Here is a 25,276-nt window from a genome sequence, read left to right on the forward strand (position 1 = left end):
AGTAGGAACCAATAGTCTGTGTTGGCTAAGTTAGAGAGAGAAACCAGAGACTCACCAGGGTCCGTCAAGCAAACAGACAAAACCCCGCAGCCAACGACCTCTCTTCCCCAGCCCTCCTGGCTGCCCAGCAAGTAGGACAGGACATGTACTTCCTGTAGCTGGCAGTTGGAGTGGATCTGTGTAGTCCAGCCCTGGGCTGCCCAGGAGAGGGCCAGTCCCATGGCTATAGGAGAACAGGGACCGAAATCGGTAGTGCCAAAACGGACAAACCTCAAAACGCGGGCTGCCCAGGGAGAGGAAACCCGTCATGGTCTATCGCTATAGAGACCGAGAGGCGGACCGGGAAACAATAAGGAGAAAGAAATGTGGCTATAGAGAAAAAGGAGGAAAACCGCAGAGAAAAAAGAACCACCAGAGAGAAGAAGAGAAGAAGAAAAGAGAGACCGATCGTCAACAAGACAAACCCTGCTGCCCAGAGAGGACCAGTCCTGGCTACTCAAGAGACAGGATCCGTTAACCCACAGACCAAAAAAAAAAACACTCAACCAGCACCCTGAACAGGTGAAACAGGACAAGTAACCCCTGGCTTCTTGCTATCAACCCCACTGTGCAGTGCCCTACTCGATTGAGATACGTATAACCGGTGGCTAGCCCACAGAAGAAGGACAGTCATTGGCTGCCCAGAAAAGACGGACAGTTCATGCTAATAAAAAGACGAAGACAAGCGCGGCAAACAGGACGGATGGGGGCGAGAAACATCCGATAGGCCTTACGTGTGACTATATACGTGACTGGTTTCAAAGGGTCTAGCGGTACACCAAACCATTGGACTAGGCTGCCCAGAAAAGAGGACAAGAGGCAGTAACCCTGTGGCTATAGAGAAACCAGGCGATCAACAGTCGACAACGCGCGAAAAGTAGAAGAAGAGAAGAGAAAACAACACACAGACAAAAACCCAGTGGCTAGGCCACATTTTGATAAGAGGTAACGGATTAGATTTGTGTGGCTTTTAGAGAAGGAAGGACCAAAATATAAGAGGCCTGGAGGTTACGGAGCCGCGACCAGACACCCCTGGCTGGGGAGGTGGGAGGAAAAAAACGCTCTTCAGGCCGCACTGCCCCGCTGGCTGCACCACGAAAGGAGGCACGAGGATGGAAAATCTGCTATAGAGAGGTGGTAAATGGGAGGAAATAAGGCGAGGAGGGGGGGGACCCTTTCAAACGACCAACAAACACAACCACGCGCTCTTGCTACAAGCCTAGGCTGCCCAGAGAGGACAAGTGACCAAAGTCTGGGCTCGCAGTCAGGAAAAGGAGGAAGCGTGACATATAGGGCTGTTGAGTCTGTGGGTTTGTGCTGCCCAGAGAGGACAGTCTGGCTATAGAGACCCGGTCGTCACAGACCAAACCTGGCTGCCCAGAGATGGACAGTGCTGGCTATAGAGACGCGGTCTCAACACAACCAACCTGGCGCCCAGAGAGGGACAGTCTGGCTCCAAGGACATTGGGCAGAGAGATAGTCTGCTAGAGGTCGTCACAGACAAACCCTGCTGCCCGAGAGACAGTCTGTGACCGCTACCCATCATGAGACAGGGATCGTAGCCGAATGCAGCAAAACCTGGCTGCCCAGAGTAGGACAGTCGGCTATAGAGACAGGCTGTCACAACAAACCTGGCTGCCCCAGAGAGGACAGTCTGCTATAGATGACCCCAGTCGACTCTAGTCAGAGGCATGTCTGGCTATAAGCCGCGGTCACAGACACAGGCTGCCCAGAGAGGACAGTTCTGGCTATAGAGACTCGGTCGTCACAGAAGAACCTGGCTGCCCAGAGAGGACAGAGTCTGGCCCTGCCCGAGAGGCAGTCTGGCTGCCCAGAGAGGACAGTCCCTGGCTAACAGAGACGGCTCGTCACAGACAAACATGGCTGCCCAGAGAGGACAGGCTGTGCCTCACTCTGCTCCAGGGGAGAGGGTAGATTACAGAGGTGCATTTCCTATTACACTGTGCAAATACTCAGACCTAAGAGATATTTCTTTCCCAAAATTATCATTCAGTACAAAGAATTTGAAACTATAAAGATTAAGAAAAAAATCTAATATTTATGGTGATAGCCAGATTGTGCAGTTTTGGCAGCCAAATATGTCCTCCTGCCACAACCTAGGGACAGCCAGTGAAAAGGGAATGTACGTCAACAATATTTCCCATTTAGTTTTGTCGTTTCATACCATGTCATGTGTCTTCTCAGTCAGGTTGACACTGGTCTACTACTATTGTCTTCCATGTCATGTGTCTTCTCAGTCGGTTGAGACTGGTCTACTACTATTTGTCTTCCATGTCATGTGTCTTCTCAGTCAATGTTGACACTATTGTCTTCCATGTCATGTGTCCTTCTCAGTCATGTTGACACTGGTCTACTACTATTGTCTTCCTGTCATGTGTCTTCTCGTCATGTTGGACACTGGTCTACTACTATTGTCTTCCATGTCATGTGTCTTCTCAGTCGACTGGTCTACTACTATTGTCTTCCAAGGTCATGTGTCCTTCTCAGTCAGACTGGTCTACTACTATTGTCTTCCATGTCATGTGTCTTCTCAGTCAGGTTGAACTGGTCTACTACTATTGTCTTCCAGGTCATGTGTCTTCTCAGTCAGGTTGCCTGGTTTACTACTATTGTCTTCCATGTCCATGTGTCTTCTCAGTCATGTTGACACTGGTCTACTACTATTGTCCTTCCATGTCATGTGTCTTCTCAGTCATGTTGAGACTGGTCTACTACTATTGTCTTCCATGTCATGTGTCTTCTCATTCATGTTGACACTGGTCTACTACCAGGTCATATGTCTTCTCAGTCATGTTGACACTGTCTACTACCAGGTCATGTGTCTCTCAGTCATGTTGACACTGGTCTCCTACCAGGTCATGTGTCCTTCTCAGTCATGTTGACACTGGTCTACTACCAGTCTGTTGTCTTTCTCAGTCATGTTGACACTGTTCTACTACTATTGTCTTCCATGTCATGTGTCTTCTCAGTCATGTTGACACTGGTCTACTACCATGTCAGTGTCTTCTCAGTCATGTTGACACTGTCTCTACCAGTCATTGTCTTCTCAGTCATGTTGACACTGGTCTACTACCAGGTCATGTGTCTTCTCAGTCATGTTGACACTGGTCTACTACTATTGATTTAATGTATTGTTATTCTCATTAATATTGTTGTTGTAGTTGCTGGTAATCCCATTTCCACTACTACTATAATTATTGCTGTTGGTCCACCATTTTTGTTATACGTATCCTTTGACAATATAAGTAATTTAACTTTCCATGTCAATAAAGTCTACTGAATTTAAATTTAATTGAAAATTGAGATACAGAGGGGGGAGAAGGAGAGCGAGAGGAGAGTGAAACAGAGGGGAGATAGGACAGAGAGAGAGAAAGATAGGGGAGAGACAGAGGGCAGTGAGAGAGAGAGGGGGAGCGAGAGAAAGGGGGGGAGAGAGACACAGAGAGGGGGGGGAGACGGACAGAGGGGGGGGGGGGGGGGGGGGGGGGGGGGAAACGGACAAAGAGGGGGAGGGAGACGGACAGAGGGGGGAAGATGGTCAGAGACAGAGACGGGGGAAGATGGACAGATAGAGGGGGGAGAGAGAGAGAGACAGGGGGAGAGAGAGAGGGAGACTTTTTTTTACACACGTGTGCTATCAACAAACCTCTGCTTGGGAATGTAGGAAAGTGTGTGTGTATTATCTGTGTGTGTGTGTGTGTATTATCTGTGTGTGTGTGTGTGTATTGTCTGTGTGTGTGTGTGTATTGTCTGCATGTGTGTGTGTATTGTCTGCGTGTGTGGTGTATTGTCTGTCTGTGTGTGTATTGTCGTGTGTGGTTTGTGTATTGGTCTGTGTTGTGTGTGTGTGGTGTATTGTCTGTGTGTGTGTGTGTGTTGTGTTGTCTGTGTGTGTGTGTGTGTGTATTGTCTGTGTGTGTGTGTATTGTCTGTGTGTGTGTGTGTGTATTGTCTGCGTGTGTGTATTGTCTGTCTGTGTGTGTGTATTGTCTGTGTGTGTGTGTGTATTGTCTGTGTGTGTGTGTGTATTGTCTGCGTGTGTGTGTGTATTGTCTGCGTGTGTGTGTGTATTGTCTGCGTGTGTGTGTGTATTGTCTGTGTGTGTGTGTGTGTGTGTATTGTCTGTGTGTGTGTGTATTGTCTGTGTGTGTGTGTGTGTGTATTGTCTGTGTGTGTGTGTGTATTGTCTGTGTGTGTGTATTGTCTGTGTGTGTGTATTGTCTGTGTGTGTGTATTGTCTGTGTGTGTGTGTATTGTCTGTGTGTGTGTGTGTATTGTCTGTGTGTGTGTGTGTATTGTCTGTGTGTGTGTATTGTCTGTGTGTGTGTGTGTATTGTCTGTGTGTGTGTATTGTCTGTGTGTGTGTGTGTTGTCTGTGTGTGTGTGTGTATTGTCTGTGTGTGTGTGTATTGTCTGTGTGTGTGTGTGTGTATTGTCTGTGTGCGTGTGTATTGTCTGTGTGCGTGTGTATTGTCTGTGTGCGTGTGTATTGTCTGTGTGCGTGTGCTCACCCTCCCGGTAGCGTCCACGTCCAGGCGTAGAGGGGGTGGGATGTTCCGTGGGCGGGGGCTGGGCAGCGGGGGCATGGAGTCGACCACTCGCGAGTTGAATCTTTCCAGGTGTGTGGGGGAGGGCGGGTCGCTGTGGAGGAGGAGCGGCTTCAGCCCTCCAAACCCCTCCCCATCTGACCCTATTGGCTGTGCCAGCAAGTGGGAGGTACCCTGAGAGTGAACAAGGTGTCCCGTCCTGAGTGTGCGCACGTGTCCCAGTAGCTCGCCTCCAGCACCTCCCCCAGCCCTCTGTAGACCAATCCCCTCCAGCGACTCCAGAGAGTGGGCGTGTCTCATGCTGTCCATCACCCATCTAAGCCCCACCCCTTCCTCTCGTTCCAGAAAGTCCGTACAGGTCCATCGCCCCCGGCAATAGGGTTCTCCATGGCCCTGGCCCAATCTGACAACTCGGAACCTGGAGCCCTGCCCCACAGCATCTTGTGAGTTGGATTTTCTCAGAGAGAGGGGAGTCGTCGGCTGGGAGAAACGTCCCTGCTGGTGGGAGGGGCCAGGCTGGGAGGAAGCAGTGGATTGGCTGGAGGACTGAAGGGAGGGATTTGATTGGCTAGAGGCCTGAACATGGGGTGGAGCTTCCCCAGAGCTCTGCGTGTAGTCTGACGTCACACTAGTAATCTGGAAGCCACTCCTCTTCTTCCCCCCACTCATCTAAACATACAGAGACACACAGTGAGTGCTGACTGTGTGTCAGTAGGGTTAGGATCTCTCTCAAACTATGAACACAACAGTGTTGTCCTAACATCTATATAGTCCTCTGGTCTGGTCCTGTTGTCCTAACATCTATATAGTCCTCTGGTCTGTCCTGTTGTCCTAACATCTATATAGTCCTCTGGTATGGTCCTGTTGTCCTAACATCTATATAGTCCTCTGGTCTGGTCCTGTTGTCCTAACTCTATATAGTCTTCTGGTCTGTCCTGTTGTCCTAACATCTATATAGTCCTCTGGTCTGGTCCTGTTGTCCTAACATCTATATAGTCCTCTGGTCTGGTCCTGTTGTCCTAACATCTATATAGACCTCTGGTCTGGTCCTGTTGTCCTAACATCTATTAGTCCTCTGTCTGTCCGTTTCCTAACATCTATATAGTCCTCTGTCTGGTCCTGTTGTCCTAACATCTATATAGTCCTCTGGTCTGGTCCTGTTGTCCTAACATCTATATAGTCCTCTGGTCTGGTCCTGTTGTCCTAACATCTATAAGTCCTCTGGTCTGTCCTGTTGTCCCTAACATCTATATAGCCTCTGTGTCTGTCCTGTTGTCCTAACATCTATATAGTCCTCTGGTCTGTCCTGTTGTCCTAACATCTATATAGTCCTCTGGTCTGTCCTGTTGTCCTAACATCTATATAGTCCTCTGTCTGTCCTGTTGTCCTAACATCTATATATTCCTCTGGTCTGGTCCTGTTGTCCTAACATCTATATAGTCCTCTGTCTGTCCTGTTGTCCTAACATCTATATAGTCCTCTGGTCTGTCCTGTTGTCCTAACATCTATATAGACCTCTGGTCTGTCCTGTTGTCCTAACATCTATATAGACCTCTGTCTGGTCTGGTCCTGTTGTCCTAACATCTATATAGTCCTCTGGTCTGGTCCTGTTGTCCTAACATCTATATAGTCCTCTGGTCTGTCCTGTTGTCCTAACATCTATATAGTCCTCTGGTCTCCTGTTTCCTAACATCTATATGTCCTCTGGTCTGGTCCTGTGTCCTAACATCTATATAGTCCTCTGGTCTGTCCTGTTGTCCTAACATCTATATAGTCCTCTGGTCTGGTCCTGTTGTCCTAACATCTATATAGACCTCTGGTCTGTCCTGTTGTCCTAACATCTATATAGACCTCGTCTGGTCTGGTCCTGTTGTCCTAACATCTATATAGTCCTCTGGTCTGTCCTGTTGTCCTACATCTATATAGTCCTCTGGTCTGTCCTGTTGTCCTAACATCTATATGTCCTCTGGTCTGGTCCTGTTGTCCTAACATCTATATAGTCCTCTGGTCTGTCCTGTTGTCCTAACATCTATATAGTCCTCTGGTCTGGTCCCTGTTGTCCTAACATCTATATAGATCTCTGGTCTGTCCTGTTGTCCTAACATCTATATAGACCTCTGTCTGGTCTGTCCTGTTGTCCTAACATCTATATAGTCCTCTGTCTGTCCTGTTGTCCTAACATCTATATAGTCCTCTGTCTGTCCTGTTGTCCTAACATCTATATAGACCTCTGGTCTGTCCTGTTGTCCTAACATCTATATAGACCTCTGTCTGGTCTGGTCCTGTTGTCCTAACATCTATATAGACCTCTGGTCTGTCCTGTTGTCCTAACATCTATATAGTCCTCTGGTCTGTCCTGTTGTCCTAACATCTATATAGACCTCTGGTCTGGTCCTGTTGTCCTAACATCTATATAGTCCTCTGGTCTGGTCCTGTTGTCCTAACATCTATATAGTCCTCTGGTCTGGTCCTTTGTCCTAACATCTATATAGACCTCTGTCTGGTCTGGTCTGTTGTCCTAACATCTATATAGACCTCTGGTCTGTCCTGTTGTCCTAACATCTATATAGTCCTCTGTCTGTCCTTTGTCCTAACATCTATATAGACCTCTGGTCTGGTCCTGTTGTCCTAACATCTATATAGTCCTCTGGTCTGGTCCTGTTGTCCTAACATCTATATAGTCCTCTGGTCTGGTCCTGTTGTCCTAACATCTATATAGTCCTCTGGTCTGGTCCTGTTGTCCTAACATCTATATAGTCCTCTGGTCTGTCCTGTTGTCCTAACATCTATATAGTCCTCTGGTCTGTCCTGTTGTCCTAACATCTATATAGACCTCTGGTCTGTCCTGTTGTCCTAACATCTATATAGTCCTCTGGTCTGTCCTGTTGTCCTAACATCTATATAGTCCTCTGGTCTGGTCCTGTTGTCCTAACATCTATATAGTCCTCTGGTCTGTCCTGTTGTCCTAACATCTATATAGTCCTCTGGTCTGGTCCTGTTGTCCTAACATCTATATAGTCCTCTGGTCTGTCCTGTTGTCCTAACATCTATATAGTCCTCTGGTCTGGTCCTGTTGTCCTAACATCTATATAGTCCTCTGGTCTGTCCTGTTGTCCTAACATCTATATGTCCTCTGGTCTGGTCCTGTTGTCCTAACATCTATATAGTCCTCTGGTCTGTCCTGTTGTCCTAACATCTATATAGTCCTCTGTTCTGTCCTGTTGTCCTAAACTCTATATAGTCCTCTGGTCTGGTCCTGTTGTCCTAACATCTATATGTCCTCTGGTCTGGTCCTGTTGTCCTAACATCTATATAGTCCTCTGGTCTGGTCCTGTTGTCCTAACATCTATATAGTCCTCTGTCTGGTCCTGTTGTCCTAACATCTATATAGTCCTCTGGTCTGGTCCTGTTGTCCTAACATCTATATAGTCCCTCGGTCTGGTCCTGTTGTCCTAACATCTATATAGTCCTCTGGTCTGGTCCTGTTGTCCTACATCTATATAGTCCTCGGGTCTGGTCCTGTTGTCCTAACATCTATATAGTCCTCTGGTCTGGTCCTGTTGTCCTAACATCTATATAGTCCTGCTGTGTCTGGTCCTGTTGTCCTAACATCTATATAGTCCTCTGGTCTGGTCCTGTTGTCCTAACATCTATATAGTCCTCTGGTCCTGGTCCTGTTGTCCTAACATCTATATAGTCCTCTGGTCTGTCCTGTTGTCCTAACATCTATATATTCCTCTGGTTCTGGTCCTGTTGTCCTAACATCTATATAGTCCTCTGGTCTGGTCCTGTTGTCCTACATCTATATATCCTCTGGTCTGTCCTGTTGTCCTAACATCTATATAGCCTCTGGTCTGGTCCTGTTGTCCTAACATCTATATAGTTCTTCCTGGTCTGTCCTGTTGTCCTAAATCTATATAGACCTCTGGTCTGTCCTGTTTGTACTAACCATCTATATAGTCCTCTGTCGGTCCTGTTGTCCTAACATCTATAGAGTCCTCTGGTATGGTCCTGTTGTCACAACATCTATAGAGTCCTCTGGTCTGGTCCTGTTGTCCCTAACATCTATATAGTCTTCTGGTCTGGTCCTGTTGTCCTAACATCTATATAGTCTTCTGGTCTGGTCCTGTTGTCCTAACATCTATATAGTCCTCTGGTCTGGTCCTGTTGTCCTAACATCTATATAGACCTCTGGTCTGGTCCTGTTGTCCTAACATCTATATAGTCCTCTGGTCTGTCCTGTTGTCCTAACATCTATATAGTCCTCTGGTCTGGTCCTGTTGTCCTAACATCTATATAGTCCTCTGGTCTGGTCCTGTTGTCCTAACATCTATATAGTCTCTGGTCTGGTCCCTGTTGTCCTAACATCTATATAGTCCTCTGGTCTGTCCTGTTGTCCTAACATCTATATAGACCTCTGGTCTGTCCTGTTGTCCTAACATCTATATAGTCCTCTGGTCTGTCCTGTTGTCCTAACATCTATATAGTCCTCTGGTCTGTCCTGTTGTCCTAACATCTATATAGTCCTCTGGTCTGTCCTGTTGTCCTAACATCTATATAGTCCTCTGGTCTGGTCCTGTTGTCCTAACATCTATATAGTCCTCTGGTCTGTCCTGTTGTCCTAACATCTATATAGTCCTCTGGTCTGGTCCTGTTGTCCTAACATCTATATAGACCTCTGGTCTGTCCTGTTGTCCTAACATCTATATAGACCTCTGTCTGGTCTGGTCCTGTTGTCCTAACATCTATATAGTCCTCTGGTCTGTCCTGTTGTCCTAACATCTATATAGTCCTCTGGTCTGGTCCTGTTGTCCTAACATCTATATAGTCCTCTGGTCTGGTCCTGTTGTCCTAACATCTATATAGTCCTCTGGTCTGTCCTGTTGTCCTAACATCTATATAGTCCTCTGGTCTGGTCCTGTTGTCCTAACATCTATATAGTCCTCTGGTCTGTCCTGTTGTCCTAACATCTATATAGTCCTCTGGTCTGTCCTGTTGTCCTAACATCTATATAGATCCTCTGGTCTGTCCTGTTGTCCTAACATCTATATAGTCCTCTGGTCTGGTCCTGTTGTCCTAACATCTATATAGTCCTCTGGTCTGTCCTGTTGTCCTAACATCTATATAGTCCTCTGGTCTGGTCCTGTTGTCCTAACATCTATATAGTCCTCTGGTCTGTCCTGTTGTCCTAACATCTATATAGTCCTCTGGTCTGGTCCTGTTGTCCTAACATCTATATAGTCCTCTGGTCTGGTCCTGTTGTCCTAACATCTATATAGTCCTCTGGTCTGTCCTGTTGTCCTAACATCTATATAGTCCTCTGGTCTGGTCCTGTTGTCCTAACATCTATATAGTCCTCTGGTCTGTCCTGTTGTCCTAACATCTATATAGTCCCTCTGGTCTGTCCTGTTGTCCTAACATCTATATAGTCCTCTGGTCTGGTCCTGTTGTCCTAACATCTATATAGTCCTCTGGTCTGGTCCTGTTGTCCTAACATCTATATAGACCTCTGGTCTGTCCTGTTGTCCTAACATCTATATAGCCTTCTAGCTCTGGTCTGGTCCTGTTGTCCTAACATCTATATAGTCCTCTGGTCTGTCCTGTTGTCCTAACATCTATATAGTCCTCTGGTCTGTCCTGTTGTCCTAACATCTATATAGCCCTCTGGTCTGGTCCTGTTGTCCTAACATCTATATAGTCCTCTGGTCTGTCCTGTTGTCCTAACATCTATATAGTCCTCTGGTCTGGTCCTGTTGTCCTAACATCTATATAGTACCTCTGGTCTGGTCCTGTTGTCCTAACATCTATATAGTCCTCTGGTCTGTCCTGTTGTCCTAACATCTATATAGTCCTCTGGTCTGGTCCTGTTGTCCTAACATCTATATAGTACCTCTGGTCTGGTCCTGTTGTCCTAACATCTATATAGTCCTCTGGTCTGGTCCTGTTGTCCTAACATCTATATAGTCCTCTGGTCTGGTCCTGTTGTCCTAACATCTATATAGTCCTCTGGTCTGTCCTGTTGTCCTAACATCTATATAGTCCTCTGGTCTGGTCCTGTTGTCCTAACATCTATATAGTCCTCTGGTCTGGTCCTGTTGTCCTAACATCTATATAGTCCTCTGGTCTGGTCCTGTTGTCCTAACATCTATATAGTCCTCTGGTCTGGTCCTGTTGTCCTAACATCTATATAGTCCTCTGGTCTGGTCCTGTTGTCCTAACATCTATATAGTCCTCTGGTCTGGTCCTGTTGTCCTAACATCTATATAGTCCTCTGGTCTGTCCTGTTGTCCTAACATCTATATAGTCCTCTGGTCTGGTCCTGTTGTCCTAACATCTATATAGTCCTCTGGTCTGGTCCTGTTGTCCTAACATCTATATAGTCCTCTGGTCTGGTCCTGTTGTCCTAACATCTATATAGTCCTCTGGTCTGGTCCTGTTGTCCTAACATCTATATAGTCCTCTGGTCTGTCCTGTTGTCCTAACATCTATATAGTCCTCTGGTCTGTCCTGTTGTCCTAACATCTATATAGTCCTCTGGTCTGGTCCTGTTGTCCTAACATCTATATAGTCCTCTGGTCTGTCCTGTTGTCCTAACATCTATATAGTCCTCTGGTCCTGGTCCTGTTGTCCTAACATCTATATAGTCCTCTGGTCTGGTCCTGTTGTCCTAACATCTATATAGTCCTCTGGTCTGTCCTGTTGTCCTAACATCTATATAGTCCTCTGGTCTGGTCCTGTTGTCCCTAACATCTATATAGTCCTCTGGTCTGGTCCTGTTGTCCTAACATCTATATAGTCCTCTGGTCTGTCCTGTTGTCCTAACATCTATATAGTCCATGCTGGTCTGGTCCTGTTGTCCTAACATCTATATAGTCCTCTGGTCTGGTCCTGTTGTCCTAACATCTATATAGTCCTCTGGTCTGGTCCTGTTGTCCTAACATCTATATAGTCCTCTGGTCTGGTCCTGTTGTCCTAACATCTATATAGTCCTCTGGTCTGGTCCTGTTGTCCTAACATCTATATAGTCCTCTGGTCTGGTCCTGTTGTCCTAACATCTATATAGTCCTCTGGTCTGGTCCTTTGTCCTAACATCTATATAGTCCTCTGGTCTGTCCTGTTGTCCTAACATCTATATAGTCCTCTGGTCTGGTCCTGTTGTCCTAACATCTATATAGTCCTCTGGTCTGTCCTGTTGTCCTAACATCTATATAGTCCTCTGGTCTGTCCTGTTGTCCTAACATCTATATAGTCCTCTGGTCTGTCCTGTTGTCCTAACATCTATATAGTCCTCTGGTCTGGTCCTGTTGTCCTAACATCTATATAGTCCTCTGGTCTGGTCCTGTTGTCCTAACATCTATATAGTCCTCTGGTCTGGTCCTGTTGTCCTAACATCTATATAGTCCTCTGGTCTGGTCCTGTTGTCCTAACATCTATATAGTCCTCTGGTTAATAGTCCTGGTTGTCCTAACATCTATATAGTCCTCTGGTCTGGTCCTGTTGTCCTAACATCTATATAGTCCTCTGGTCTGGTCCTGTTGTCCTAACATCTATATAGTCCTCTGGTCTGGTCCTGTTGTCCTAACATCTATATAGTCCTCTGGTCTGGTCCTGTTGTCCTAACATCTATATAGTCCTCTGGTCTGGTCCTGTTGTCCTAACATCTATATAGTCCTCTGGTCTGTCCTGTTGTCCTAACATCTATATAGTCCTCTGGTCTGGTCCTGTTGTCCTAACATCTATATAGTCCTCTGGTCTGGTCCTGTTGTCCTAACATCTATATAGTCCTCTGGTCTGGTCCTGTTGTCCTAACATCTATATAGTCCTCTGGTCTGGTCCTGTTGTCCTAACATCTATATAGTCCTCTGGTCTGGTCCTGTTGTCCTAACATCTATATAGTCCTCTGGTCTGGTCCTGTTGTCCTAACATCTATATAGTCCTCTGGTCTGGTCCTGTTGTCCTAACATCTATATAGTCCTCTGGTCTGGTCCTGTTGTCCTAACATCTATATAGTCCTCTGGTCTGGTCCTGTTGTCCTAACATCTATATAGTCCTCTGGTCTGGTCCTGTTGTCCTAACATCTATATAGTCCTCTGGTCTGGTCCTGTTGTCCTAACATCTATATAGTCCTCTGGTCTGGTCCTGTTGTCCTAACATCTATATAGTCCTCTGGTCTGGTCCTGTTGTCCTAACATCTATATAGTCCTCTGGTCTGTCCTGTTGTCCTAACATCTATATAGTCCTCTGGTCTGTCCTGTTGTCCTAACATCTATATAGTCCTCTGGTCTGGTCCTGTTGTCCTAACATCTATATAGTCCTCTGGTCTGGTCCTGTTGTCCTAACATCTATATAGTCCTCTGGTCTGTCCTGTTGTCCTAACATCTATATAGTCCTCTGGTCTGGTCCTGTTGTCCTAACATCTATATAGTCCTCTGGTCTGGTCCTGTTGTCCTAACATCTATATAGTCCTCTGGTCTGGTCCTGTTGTCCTAACATCTATATAGTCCTCTGGTCTGTCCTGTTGTCCTAACATCTATATAGTCCTCTGGTCTGGTCCTGTTGTCCTAACATCTATATAGTCCTCTGGTCTGGTCCTGTTGTCCTAACATCTATATAGTCCTCTGGTCTGTCCTGTTGTCCTAACATCTATATAGACCTCTGGTCTGGTCCTGTTGTCCTAACATCTATATAGTCCTCTGGTCTGGTCCTGTTGTCCTAACATCTATATAGTCCTCTGGTCTGGTCCTGTTGTCCTAACATCTATATAGTCCTCTGGTCTGGTCCTGTTGTCCTAACATCTATATAGTCCTCTGGTCTGTCCTGTTGTCCTAACATCTATATAGACCTCTGGTCTGGTCCTGTTGTCCTAACATCTATATAGTCCTCTGGTCTGTCCTGTTGTCCTAACATCTATATAGTCCTCTGGTCTGTCCTGTTGTCCTAACATCTATATAGACCTCTGGTCTGGTCCTGTTGTCCTAACATCTATATAGTCCTCTGGTCTGGTCCTGTTGTCCTAACATCTATATAGTCCTCTGGTCTGGTCCTGTTGTCCTAACATCTATATAGTCCTCTGGTCTGGTCCTGTTGTCCTAACATCTATATAGTCCTCTGGTCTGTCCTGTTGTCCTAACATCTATATAGTCCTCTGGTCTGGTCCTGTTGTCCTAACATCTATATAGTCCTCTGGTCTGGTCCTGTTGTCCTAACATCTATATAGTCCTCTGGTCTGGTCCTGTTGTCCTAACATCTATATAGTCCTCTGGTCTGGTCCTGTTGTCCTAACATCTATATAGTCCTCTGGTCTGGTCCTGTTGTCCTAACATCTATATAGTCCTCTGGTCTGGTCCTGTTGTCCTAACATCTATATAGTCCTCTGGTCTGGTCCTGTTGTCCTAACATCTATATAGTCCTCTGGTCTGGTCCTGTTGTCCTAACATCTATATAGTCCTCTGGTCTGTCCTGTTGTCCTAACATCTATATAGTCCTCTGGTCTGGTCCTGTTGTCCTAACATCTATATAGTCCTCTGGTCTGGTCCTGTTGTCCTAACATCTATATAGTCCTCTGGTCTGGTCCTGTTGTCCTAACATCTATATAGTCCTCTGGTCTGTCCTGTTGTCCTAACATCTATATAGTCCTCTGGTCTGTCCTGTTGTCCTAACATCTATATAGTCCTCTGGTCTGGTCCTGTTGTCCTAACATCTATATAGTCCTCTGGTCTGGTCCTGTTGTCCTAACATCTATATAGTCCTCTGGTCTGGTCCTGTTGTCCTAACATCTATATAGTCCTCTGGTCTGGTCCTGTTGTCCTAACATCTATATAGTCCTCTGGTCTGGTCCTGTTGTCCTAACATCTATATAGTCCTCTGGTCTGGTCCTGTTGTCCTAACATCTATATAGTCCTCTGGTCTGGTCCTGTTGTCCTAACATCTATATAGTCCTCTGGTCTGGTCCTGTTGTCCTAACATCTATATAGTCCTCTGGTCTGGTCCTGTTGTCCTAACATCTATATAGTCCTCTGGTCTGGTCCTGTTGTCCTAACATCTATATAGTCCTCTGGTCTGGTCCTGTTGTCCTAACATCTATATAGTCCTCTGGTCTGGTCCTGTTGTCCTAACATCTATATAGTCCTCTGGTCTGGTCCTGTTGTCCTAACATCTATATAGTCCTCTGGTCTGGTCCTGTTGTCCTAACATCTATATAGTCCTCTGGTCTGGTCCTGTGTCTGGTCCTGTTGTCCTAACATCTATATAGTCCTCTGGTCTGGTCCTGTTGTCCTAACATCTATATAGTCCTCTGGTCTGTCCTGTTGTCCTAACATCTATATAGTCCTCTGGTCTGGTCCTGTTGTCCTAACATCTATATAGTCCTCTGGTCTGTCCTGTTGTCCTAACATCTATATAGTCCTCTGGTCTGTCCTGTTGTCCTAACATCTATATAGTCCTCTGGTCTGGTCCTGTTGTCCTAACATCTATATAGTCCTCTGGTCTGGTCCTGTTGTCCTAACATCTATATAGTCCTTTGGTCTGTCCTGTTGTCCTAACATCTATATAGTCCTCTGGTCTGGTCCTGTTGTCCTAACATCTATATAGTCCTCTGGTCTGGTCCTGTTGTCCTAACATCTATATAGTGTTCTGGTCTGGTCCTGTTGTCCTAACATCTATATAGACCTCTGGTCTGGTCCTGTTGTCCTAACATCTATATAGTCCTCTGGTCTGGTCCTGTTGTCCTAACATCTATATAGTCCTCTGGTCTGGTCCTGTTGTCCTAACATCTATATAGTCCTCTGGTCTGGTCCTGTTGTCCTAACATCTATATAGTCCTCTGGTCTGGTCCTGTTGTCCTAACATCTATATAGTCCTCTGGTCTGGTCCTGTTGTCCTAACATCTATATAGTCCTCTGGTCTGGTCCTGTTGTCCTAACATCTATATAGTGTTCTGGTCTGGTCCTGTTGTCCTAACATCTATATAGACCTCTGGTCTGGTCCTGTTGTCCTAACATCTATATAGTCCTCTGGTCTGGTCCTGTTGTCCTAACATCTATATAGTCCTCTGGTCTGGTCCTGTTGTCCTAACATCTATATAGTCCTCTGGTCTGGTCCTGTTGTCCTAACATCTATATAGTCCTCTGGTCTGGTCCTGTTGTCCTAACATCTATATAGTCCTCTGGTCTGGTCCTGTTGTCCTAACATCTATATAGTCCTCTGGTCTGGTCCTGTTGTCCTAACATCTATATAGTCCTCTGGTCTGTCCTGTTGTCCTAACATCTATATAGTCCTCTGGTCTGTCCTGTTGTCCTAACATCTATATAGACCTCTGGTCTGGTCCTGTTGTCCTAACATCTATATAGACCTCTGGTCTGGTCCTGTTGTCCTAACATCTATATAGTCCTCTGGTCTGGTCCTGTTGTCCTAACATCTATATAGTCCTCTGGTCTGGTCCTGTTGTCCTAACATCTATATAGTCCTCTGGTCTGGTCCTGTTGTCCTAACATCTATATAGTCCTCTGGTCTGGTCCTGTTGTCCTAACATCTATATAGTCCTCTGGTCTGGTCCTGTTGTCCTAACATCTATATAGTCCTCTGGTCTGGTCCTGTTGTCCTAACATCTATATAGTCCTCTGGTCTGGTCCTGTTGTCCTAACATCTATATAGTCCTCTGGTCTGGTCCTGTTGTCCTAACATCTATATAGTCCTCTGGTCTGGTCCTGTTGTCCTAACATCTATATAGTCCTCTGGTCTGGTCCTGTTGTCCTAACATCTATATAGTCCTCTGGTCTGGTCCTGTTGTCCTAACATCTATATAGTCCTCTGTTCTGGTCCTGTTGTCCTAACATCTATATAGTCCTCTGGTCTGGTCCTGTTGTCCTAACATCTATATAGTCCTCTGGTCTGGTCCTGTTGTCCTAACATCTATATAGTCCTCTGGTCTGGTCCTGTTGTCCTAACATCTATATAGTCTTCTGGTCTGGTCCTGTTGTCCTAACATCTATATAGTCTTCTGGTCTGGTCCTGTTGTCCTAACATCTATATAGTCCTCTGGTCTGTCCTGTTGTCCTAACATCTATATAGTCCTCTGGTCTGGTCCTGTTGTCCTAACATCTATATAGTCCTCTGGTCTGGTCCTGTTGTCCTAACATCTATATAGACCTCTGTCTGGTCTGGTCCTGTTGTCCTAACATCTATATAGACCTCTGTCTGGTCTGGTCCTGTTGTCCTAACATCTATATAGACCTCTGTCTGGTCTGGTCCTGTTGTCCTAACATCTATATAGACCTCTGTCTGGTCTGGTCCTGTTGTCCTAACATCTATATAGTCTCTGTCTGTCCTGTTAACATCTATATAGTCCTCTGGTCTGTCCTGTTGTCCTAACATCTATATAGTCCTCTGGTCTGTCCTGTTGTCCTAACATCTATATAGTCCTCTGGTCTGGTCCTGTTGTCCTAACATCTATATAGTCCTCTGGTCTGTCCTGTTGTCCTAACATCTATATAGTCCTCTGGTCTGGTCCTGTTGTCCTAACATCTATATAGTCCTCTGGTCTGTCCTGTTGTCCTAACATCTATATAGTCCTCTGGTCTGTCCTGTTGTCCTAACATCTATATAGTCCTCTGGTCTGGTCCTGTTGTCCTAACATCTATATAGTCCTCTGGTCTGTCCTGTTGTCCTAACATCTATATAGTCCTCTGGTCTGGTCCTGTTGTCCTAACATCTATATAGTCCTCTGGTCTGTCCTGTTGTCCTAACATCTATATAGTCCTCTGGTCTGGTCCTGTTGTCCTAACATCTATATAGTCCTCTGGTCTGTCCTGTTGTCCTAACATCTATATAGTCCTCTGGTCTGTCCTGTTGTCCTAACATCTATATAGTCCTCTGGTCTGTCCTGTTGTCCTAACATCTATATAGTCCTCTGGTCTGGTCCTGTTGTCCTAACATCTATATAGTCCTCTGGTCTGGTCCTGTTGTCCTAACATCTATATAGTCCTCTGGTCTGGTCCTGTTGTCCTAACATCTATATAGTCCTCTGGTCTGGTCCTGTTGTCCTAACATCTATATAGTCCTCTGGTCTGGTCCTGTTGTCCTAACATCTATATAGTCCTCTGGTCTGGTCCTGTTGTCCTAACATCTATATAGTCCTCTGGTCTGGTCCTGTTGTCCTAACATCTATATAGTCCTCTGGTCTGGTCCTGTTGTCCTAACATCTATATAGTCCTCTGGTCTGGTCCTGTTGTCCTAACATCTATATAGTCCTCTGGTCTGGTCCTGTTGTCCTAACATCTATATAGTCCTCTGGTCTGGTCCTGTTGTCCTAACATCTATATAGTCCTCTGGTCTGGTCCTGTTGTCCTAACATCTATATAGTCCTCTGGTCTGGTCCTGTTGTCCTAACATCTATATAGTCCTCTGGTCTGTCCTGTTGTCCTAACATCTATATAGTCCTCTGGTCTGGTCCTGTTGTCCTAACATCTATATAGTCCTCTGGTCTGGTCCTGTTGTCCTAACATCTATATAGTCCTCTGGTCTGGTCCTGTTGTCCTAACATCTATATAGTCCTCTGGTCTGGTCCTGTTGTCCTAACATCTATATAGTCCTCTGGTCTGGTCCTGTTGTCCTAACATCTATATAGTCCTCTGGTCTGTCCTGTTGTCCTAACATCTATATAGTCCTCTGGTCTGGTCCTGTTGTCCTAACATCTATATAGTCCTCTGGTCTGGTCCTGTTGTCCTAACATCTATATAGTCCTCTGGTCTGTGTGGAGGACCAGACTGTATATACTGAACAAAAACAGAAACGTAACATGCAACAATTTCAACCATTTTACTGAGTTACAGTTCATATAAGGAAATCAGTCAACTGAAATAAATAAATTAGGCCCCAATTTATGGATTTCACACATGGCCGCCCGCCCACCCACACGGGGCCGCCCACCCACACGGGCCAGTCTAACCAGACCAATAATTATAATTTATTAATTGAACATGTATACAATATATACTTATTTCACCTTTATTTAACCAGGTAGGCCAGTTGAGAACAAGTTCTCATTTACAACTGCGACCTGGCCAAGATAAAGCAAAGCAATGTGACACAAACAACAACACAGAGTTACACATGGAGTAAAGGTACAGTTGATAACACAATAGAAAAATCAATGTACAGTGTGTGCAAATGTAGAAGAGTAGGGAGGTAAGGCGATAAATAGGCCATAGAGGCAAAATAATTACAATTTAGCAAATTAACACTAGAGTGGTAGATGTGCAAGTAGAGATATTGGGGTGTAAAAGAGCAAGAAGATAAATAACAATATGGGGATGAGGTAGTTGGCTGGATGGGCTATTTACAGGTGGGCTGTGTACAGCTGCAGCGATCGGTAAGCTGCTCAGATAGCTGATGCTTAAAGTTAAAAGAGGGAGATGTAAGTCTCCAGCTTCAGAGATTTTTGCAATTCGTTCCAGTCATTGGCAGAAGAAAACTGGAAGGAAAGGCAGCCGAAGGCAGTGTTGGCTTTGGGGATGACCAGTGAGATATACCTGCTGGAGCACGTGCTACGTGTGGATGCTGCTATGGTGACCAGTGAGCTGAGAAGGCGGGGCTTCAACTAGCAAAGACTTGTAGATGACCTGGAGCCAGTGGGTTTGGAGACGAATATGTAGCGAGGGCCAGCCAACGAGAGCGTACAGGTCGCAGTGGTGGGTAGTATATGGGGCTTTGGTGACAGAACGGATGGCACTGTGATAGACTGCATCCAGTTTGCTGAGTAGTGTTGGAGGCTATTTTGTCAATTACATTGCCGAAGTCAAGGATCGGTAGGATGGTCAGTTTTACAAGGGTACGTTTGGCAGCAGGAGTGATGAAGGAGGCTTTGCTGCGGAATAGGAAGCCGATTCATGATTACATTTTGGATTGGAGATGCTTAATGTGAATCTGAAAGGAGAGTTTACAGTCTAACCAGACACCTAGGTATTTGTAGTTGTCCACATATTCTAAGTCAGAACCGTCCAGAATAGTGATGCTAGTCGGGTGGGCAGGTGCGGGCAGAAATCGGTTGAAGAGCATGCATTAGTTTTACTAGCATTTAAGAGCCGTTGGAGGCCACGGAAGGAGAGTTGTATGGCATTGAAGCTCATTTGGAGGTTTGTTAACACAGTGTCCAAAGAATGGCCAGATGTATACAGAATGGTGTCGTCTGCGTAGAGGTGGATCAAGGAGTCACCAGCGGCAAGAGCGACATCATTGATGTATACAGAGAAGAGAGTCGGCCCGAGAATTGAACCCTGTGGCACCCCCATAGAGACTGCTAGAGGTCCGGACCACAGGCCCTCCGATTTGACACACTGAACTCTATCTGAGAAGTAGTTGGTGAACGAGGCGAGGCAGTCATTTGAGAAAGCAAGGCTGTTGAGTCTGCCGATAAGAATACGGCGATTGACAGAGTCGAAAGCCTTGGTCAGGTCGATGAAGACGGCTGCACAGTATTGTTTCTTATCGATGGCGGTTATGATAACGTTTAGGACCTTGAGCGGCTGAGGTGCACCCATGACCAGCTCGGAAACCAGATTGCATAGCGGAGCAGGTACGGTGGGATTCAAAACTTGGCTTTCGAAGATTTTAGAAAGGCAGGGCAGATGGATATAGGTCTATAACAGTTTGGGTCTAGAGTGTCACCCCCCTTTAGAAGACCGTAGAAAGGCAGGGCAGATGGATATAGGTCTATAACAGTTTGGGTCTAGAGTGTCTCTCCTTTGAAGAGGGGGATGACAGCGGCAGGTTTCCAATCTTTGGGGATCTCAGACGATACAAAAGAGAGGTTGAACAGGCTAGTAATGGGGGTTGCAACAATGTTGGCGGATCATTTTAGAAAGAGAGTGTCCAGATTGTCTAGCCCGGCTGATTTGTAGGGGTCCAGATTTTGCAGCTCTTTCAGAACATCAGCTATCTGGATTTGGGTGAAGGAGAACCTGGGGAGGCTTGGGCAAGTTGCTGCAGGGGGTGCAGAGCTGTTGGCCAGGGTAGGGGTAGCCAGGTGGAAAGCATGGCCAGCCGTAGAAAAATGCTTATTGAAATGATCGATTATCGTAGATATATCGGTGGTGACAGTGTTTCCTAGCCTCAGTGCAGTGGGCAGCTGGGAGGAGGTGCTCTTATTCTCCATGGACTTTAGTGAATTAGTGTTGCAGGATGCAAATTTCTGTTTGAAAAAGCTTTCCAAACTGACTGTGTATGTTGGTTCCTGACTTCCCTGAAAAGTTGCATATCGCGGGGGCTATTCGATGCTAATGCAGAACGCCACAGGATGTTTTTGTGCTGGTCAAGGGCAGTTAAGTCTGGGGTGAACCAAGGGCTATATCTACTCTTAGTTCAATATTTTTTGAATGGGGAATTCTTATTTAAGATAGATCTAAGAGAGACCAATGTTATTGTGAAGTGGTTACTGAATAAACTGAAGTTATATCCATTCCACCACCAGCTGCCACATTAAACAACAATATACATGAAATACCTTGCGTCTTTCCCAGCGTTCACTTCCTCTGCTTCCTCGTCACTGAATCGCCCTTTTTGAGCACCACAACTTGCTAATGGCCAGAGCCTAAAATTATATTTCTGGTCTATCAGCCACTCAATAATTTTTTAACCAGACAAATATTTTTTCCCAGTAAAATTACACTGGATGTGCATGCTTTGTTGTTTGTAAAACATTATTACTGGTGAGAAGTAATGTGGTATATTGTTGAATTTCATAAAAATATATTGTGACCAGAGTCTTTTAACCAAAATATGAAACAAAAATGTTCACCTGCCCCTTTAAAGGGCGGAAGGTTACCGTGGTAACGCAAGTCATGTTTGTGCCTGTGAGATCGAGAGCCTGACTAGTATCAGTATCAGCATTGATCATCTTCCCTAGCAGTTGAAACTCAAACACTGAAAAATCAACCTAGCATCTGAACAAAATAATGTAAATAAGCAACACAAGGACAGTCTCACTTCAGTTTCAGGTAGATTAAACACATTTTTATGCCTGTGCTTCTAAAACTGTATCTGTCACTCAGCTCTTCACGTGCACACAGCCCCCAATCAGGCATAGTGACGCAGAAATACTTGGCATATTTTAGTGGGCATTCAGTTCCTGTCAGAATTCCTCAGTAGCGAGCCATAGCCTACAGGAAAATGCCACAACTCCCGGCACAGGAAACCTCCACGCCGGCGGACCACAGACAGGCATCCTAATAGAAAATCATCCCAATGTTGGGAAAATAGGCCCAATGTCATTTCCATATGCAACGCCTAGCCAGCCATATCAATGTTTGAAACCTGGATGTTTTACATAGGCTATAAAAAGCAAGGTAAGACAGGCTAAGGCCAAAATCCCACCATAGAAATGGTGGGATTTTTCATCAGCCTTGTCTGTGTTTAAAACATTTTTAGTGTGAAACCACTTGTAGGCATTTCATATTTTTCTGGCCTATCGTCTAGCGAACAATTCTGAACCGTCTCAGACATATGTAGGTAGGTAGGTAGGTAGGGGTGTGTGTGTGTGTGTGTGTGTGTGTGTGTGTGTGTGTATACAGGTTGTGCAGGCTAGTTGTGACTGTTTACCGCCAACATTACTACATGACCAGTGGTTTCCTGCTTGACTACATTACAGACACATGAGATTTCACAACAGCTGGATAGCTAACCACATCATATGGCAGCTAACCACATCATATGGTGTTGAACATGGCAGCTAACCACATCATATGGTGTTGAACATGGCAGCTAACCACATCATATGGCAGCTAACCACATCACATGGTGTTGAACATGGCAGCTAACCACATCATATGGTGTTGAACATGGCAGCTAACCACATCATATGGTGTTGAACATGGCAGCTAACCACATCACATGGTGTTGAACATGGCAGCTAACCACATCATATGGTGTTGAACATGGCAGCTAACCACATCACATGGTGTTGAACATGGCAGCTAACCACATCATATGGCAGCTAACCACATCACAGGGCAGCTAACCACATCACATGGTGTTGAACATGGCAGCTAACCACATCATATGGTGTTGAACATGGCAGCTAACCACATCACATGGTGTTGAACATGGCAGCTAACCACATCATATGGTGTTGAACATGGCAGCTAACCACATCATATGGTGTTGAACATGGCAGCTAACCACATCATATGGTGTTGAACATGGCAGCTAACCACATCATATGGTGTTGAACATGGCAGCTAACCACATCATATGGCAGCTAACCACATCACATGGTGTTGAACATGGCAGCTAACCACATCATATGGTGTTGAACATGGCAGCTAACCACATCATATGGTGTTGAACATGGCAGCTAACCACATCACATGGTGTTGAACATGGCAGCTAACCACATCACATGGTGTTGAACATGGCAGCTAACCACATCATATGGCAGCTAACCACATCACATGGCAGCTAACCACATCACATGGCAGCTAACCACATCACATGGTGTTGAACATGGCAGCTAACCACATCATATGGTGTTGAACATGGCAGCTAACCACATCACATGGTGTTGAACATGGCAGCTAACCACATCATATGGTGTTGAACATGGCAGCTAACCACATCATATGGTGTTGAACATGGCAGCTAACCACATCATATGGTGTTGAACATGGCAGCTAACCACATCATATGGTGTTGAACATGGCAGCTAACCACATCACATGGTGTTGAACATGGCAGCTAACCACATCATATGGTGTTGAACATGGCAGCTAACCACATCATATGGTGTTGAACATGGCAGCTAACCACATCACATGGTGTTGAACATGGCAGCTAACCACATCATATGGTGTTGAACATGGCAGCTAACCACATCATATGGTGTTGAACATGGCAGCTAACCACATCACATGGTGTTGAACATGGCAGCTAACCACATCACATGGTGTTGAACATGGCAGCTAACCACATCACATGGTGTTGAACATGGCAGCTAACCACATCACATGGTGTTGAACATGCCAGCTAACCACATCACATGGTGTTGAACATGGCAGCTAACCACATCATATGGTGTTGAACATGGCAGCTAACCACATCATATGGTGTTGAACATGGCAGCTAACCACATCATATGGCAGCTAACCACATCATATGGCAGCTAACCACATCATATGGTGTTGCACATGGCAGCTAACCACATCATATGGTGTTGAACATGGCAGCTAACCACATCACATGGTGTTGAACATGGCAGCTAACCACATCATATGGTGTTGAACATGGCAGCTAACCACATCACATGGTGTTGAACATGGCAGCTAACCACATCATATGGTGTTGAACATGGCAGCTAACCACATCATATGGTGTTGAACATGGCAGCTAACCACATCATATGGTGTTGAACATGGCAGCTAACCACATCACATGGTGTTGAACATGGCAGCTAACCACATCATATGGTGTTGAACATGGCAGCTAACCACATCACATGGCTAACCACATCATATGGTGTTGAACATGGCAGCTAACCACATCATATGGTGTTGAACATGGCAGCTAACCACATCATATGGTGTTGAACATGGCAGCTAACCACATCATATGGTGTTGAACATGGCAGCTAACCACATCACATGGTGTTGAACATGGCAGCTAACCACATCACATGGTGTTGAACATGGCAGCTAACCACATCATATGGTGTTGAACATGGCAGCTAACCACATCATATGGTGTTGAACATGGCAGCTAACCACATCACATGGTGTTGAACATGGCAGCTAACCACATCACGTGGTGTTGAACATGGCAGCTAACCACATCATATGGTGTTGAACATGGCAGCTAACCACATCATATGGTGTTGAACATGGCAGCTAACCACATCATATGGTGTTGAACATGGCAGCTAACCACATCATATGGTGTTGAACATGGCAGCTAACCACATCATATGGTGTTGAACATGGCAGCTAACCACATCATATGGTGTTGACCCTACCACATCATATGGTGTTGAACATGGCAGCTAACCACATCATATGGTGTTGAACATGGCAGCTAACCACATCATATGGCAGCTAACCACATCATATGGTGTTGAACATGGCAGCTAACCACATCATATGGTGTTGAACATGGCAGCTAACCACATCATATGGTGTTGAACATGGCAGCTAACCACATCATATGGCAGCTAACCACATCATATGGTGTTGAACATGGCAGCTAACCACATCACATGGTGTTGAACATGGCAGCTAACCACATCATATGGTGTTGAACATGGCAGCTAACCACATCATATGGTGTTGAACATGGCAGCTAACCACATCATATGGTGTTGAACATGGCAGCTAACCACATCACATGGTGTTGAACATGGCAGCTAACCACATCATATGGTGTTGAACATGGCAGCTAACCACATCACGTGGTGTTGAACATGGCAGCTAACCACATCATATGGTGTTGAACATGGCAGCTAACCACATCACATGGTGTTGAACATGGCAGCTAACCACATCATATGGTGTTGAACATGGCAGCTAACCACATCATATGGTGTTGAACATGGCAGCTAACCACATCATATGGTGTTGAACATGGCAGCTAACCACATCATATGGTGTTGAACATGGCAGCTAACCACATCATATGGTGTTGAACATGGC

The 25,276-nt window shown here is 45.5% G+C and overlaps 1 protein-coding gene across 1 annotated transcript in view; it reads right to left on the bottom strand.

Annotated features, from left to right (window-relative positions):
- Nucleotides 1–312: 312 nt before the first annotated feature.
- Nucleotides 313–25,276, bottom strand: part of zgc:153012 (uncharacterized protein LOC777626 homolog) — a 40,257-nt gene continuing 15,293 nt past the window's right edge. The window contains exons 3-4 of the mRNA XM_038986495.1: nt 4,572–5,276; nt 313–318 (exon numbers count right to left, since the gene is read on the bottom strand). Coding sequence (XP_038842423.1) covers nt 313–318; nt 4,572–5,276 — 711 coding nt within the window. The remainder of the gene's footprint in view (nt 319–4,571; nt 5,277–25,276) is intronic.

This window comes from Salvelinus namaycush, unplaced genomic scaffold, assembly GCF_016432855.1.
Source record: "Salvelinus namaycush isolate Seneca unplaced genomic scaffold, SaNama_1.0 Scaffold492, whole genome shotgun sequence".
Taxonomy (NCBI): Eukaryota; Metazoa; Chordata; class Actinopteri; order Salmoniformes; family Salmonidae; genus Salvelinus; species Salvelinus namaycush.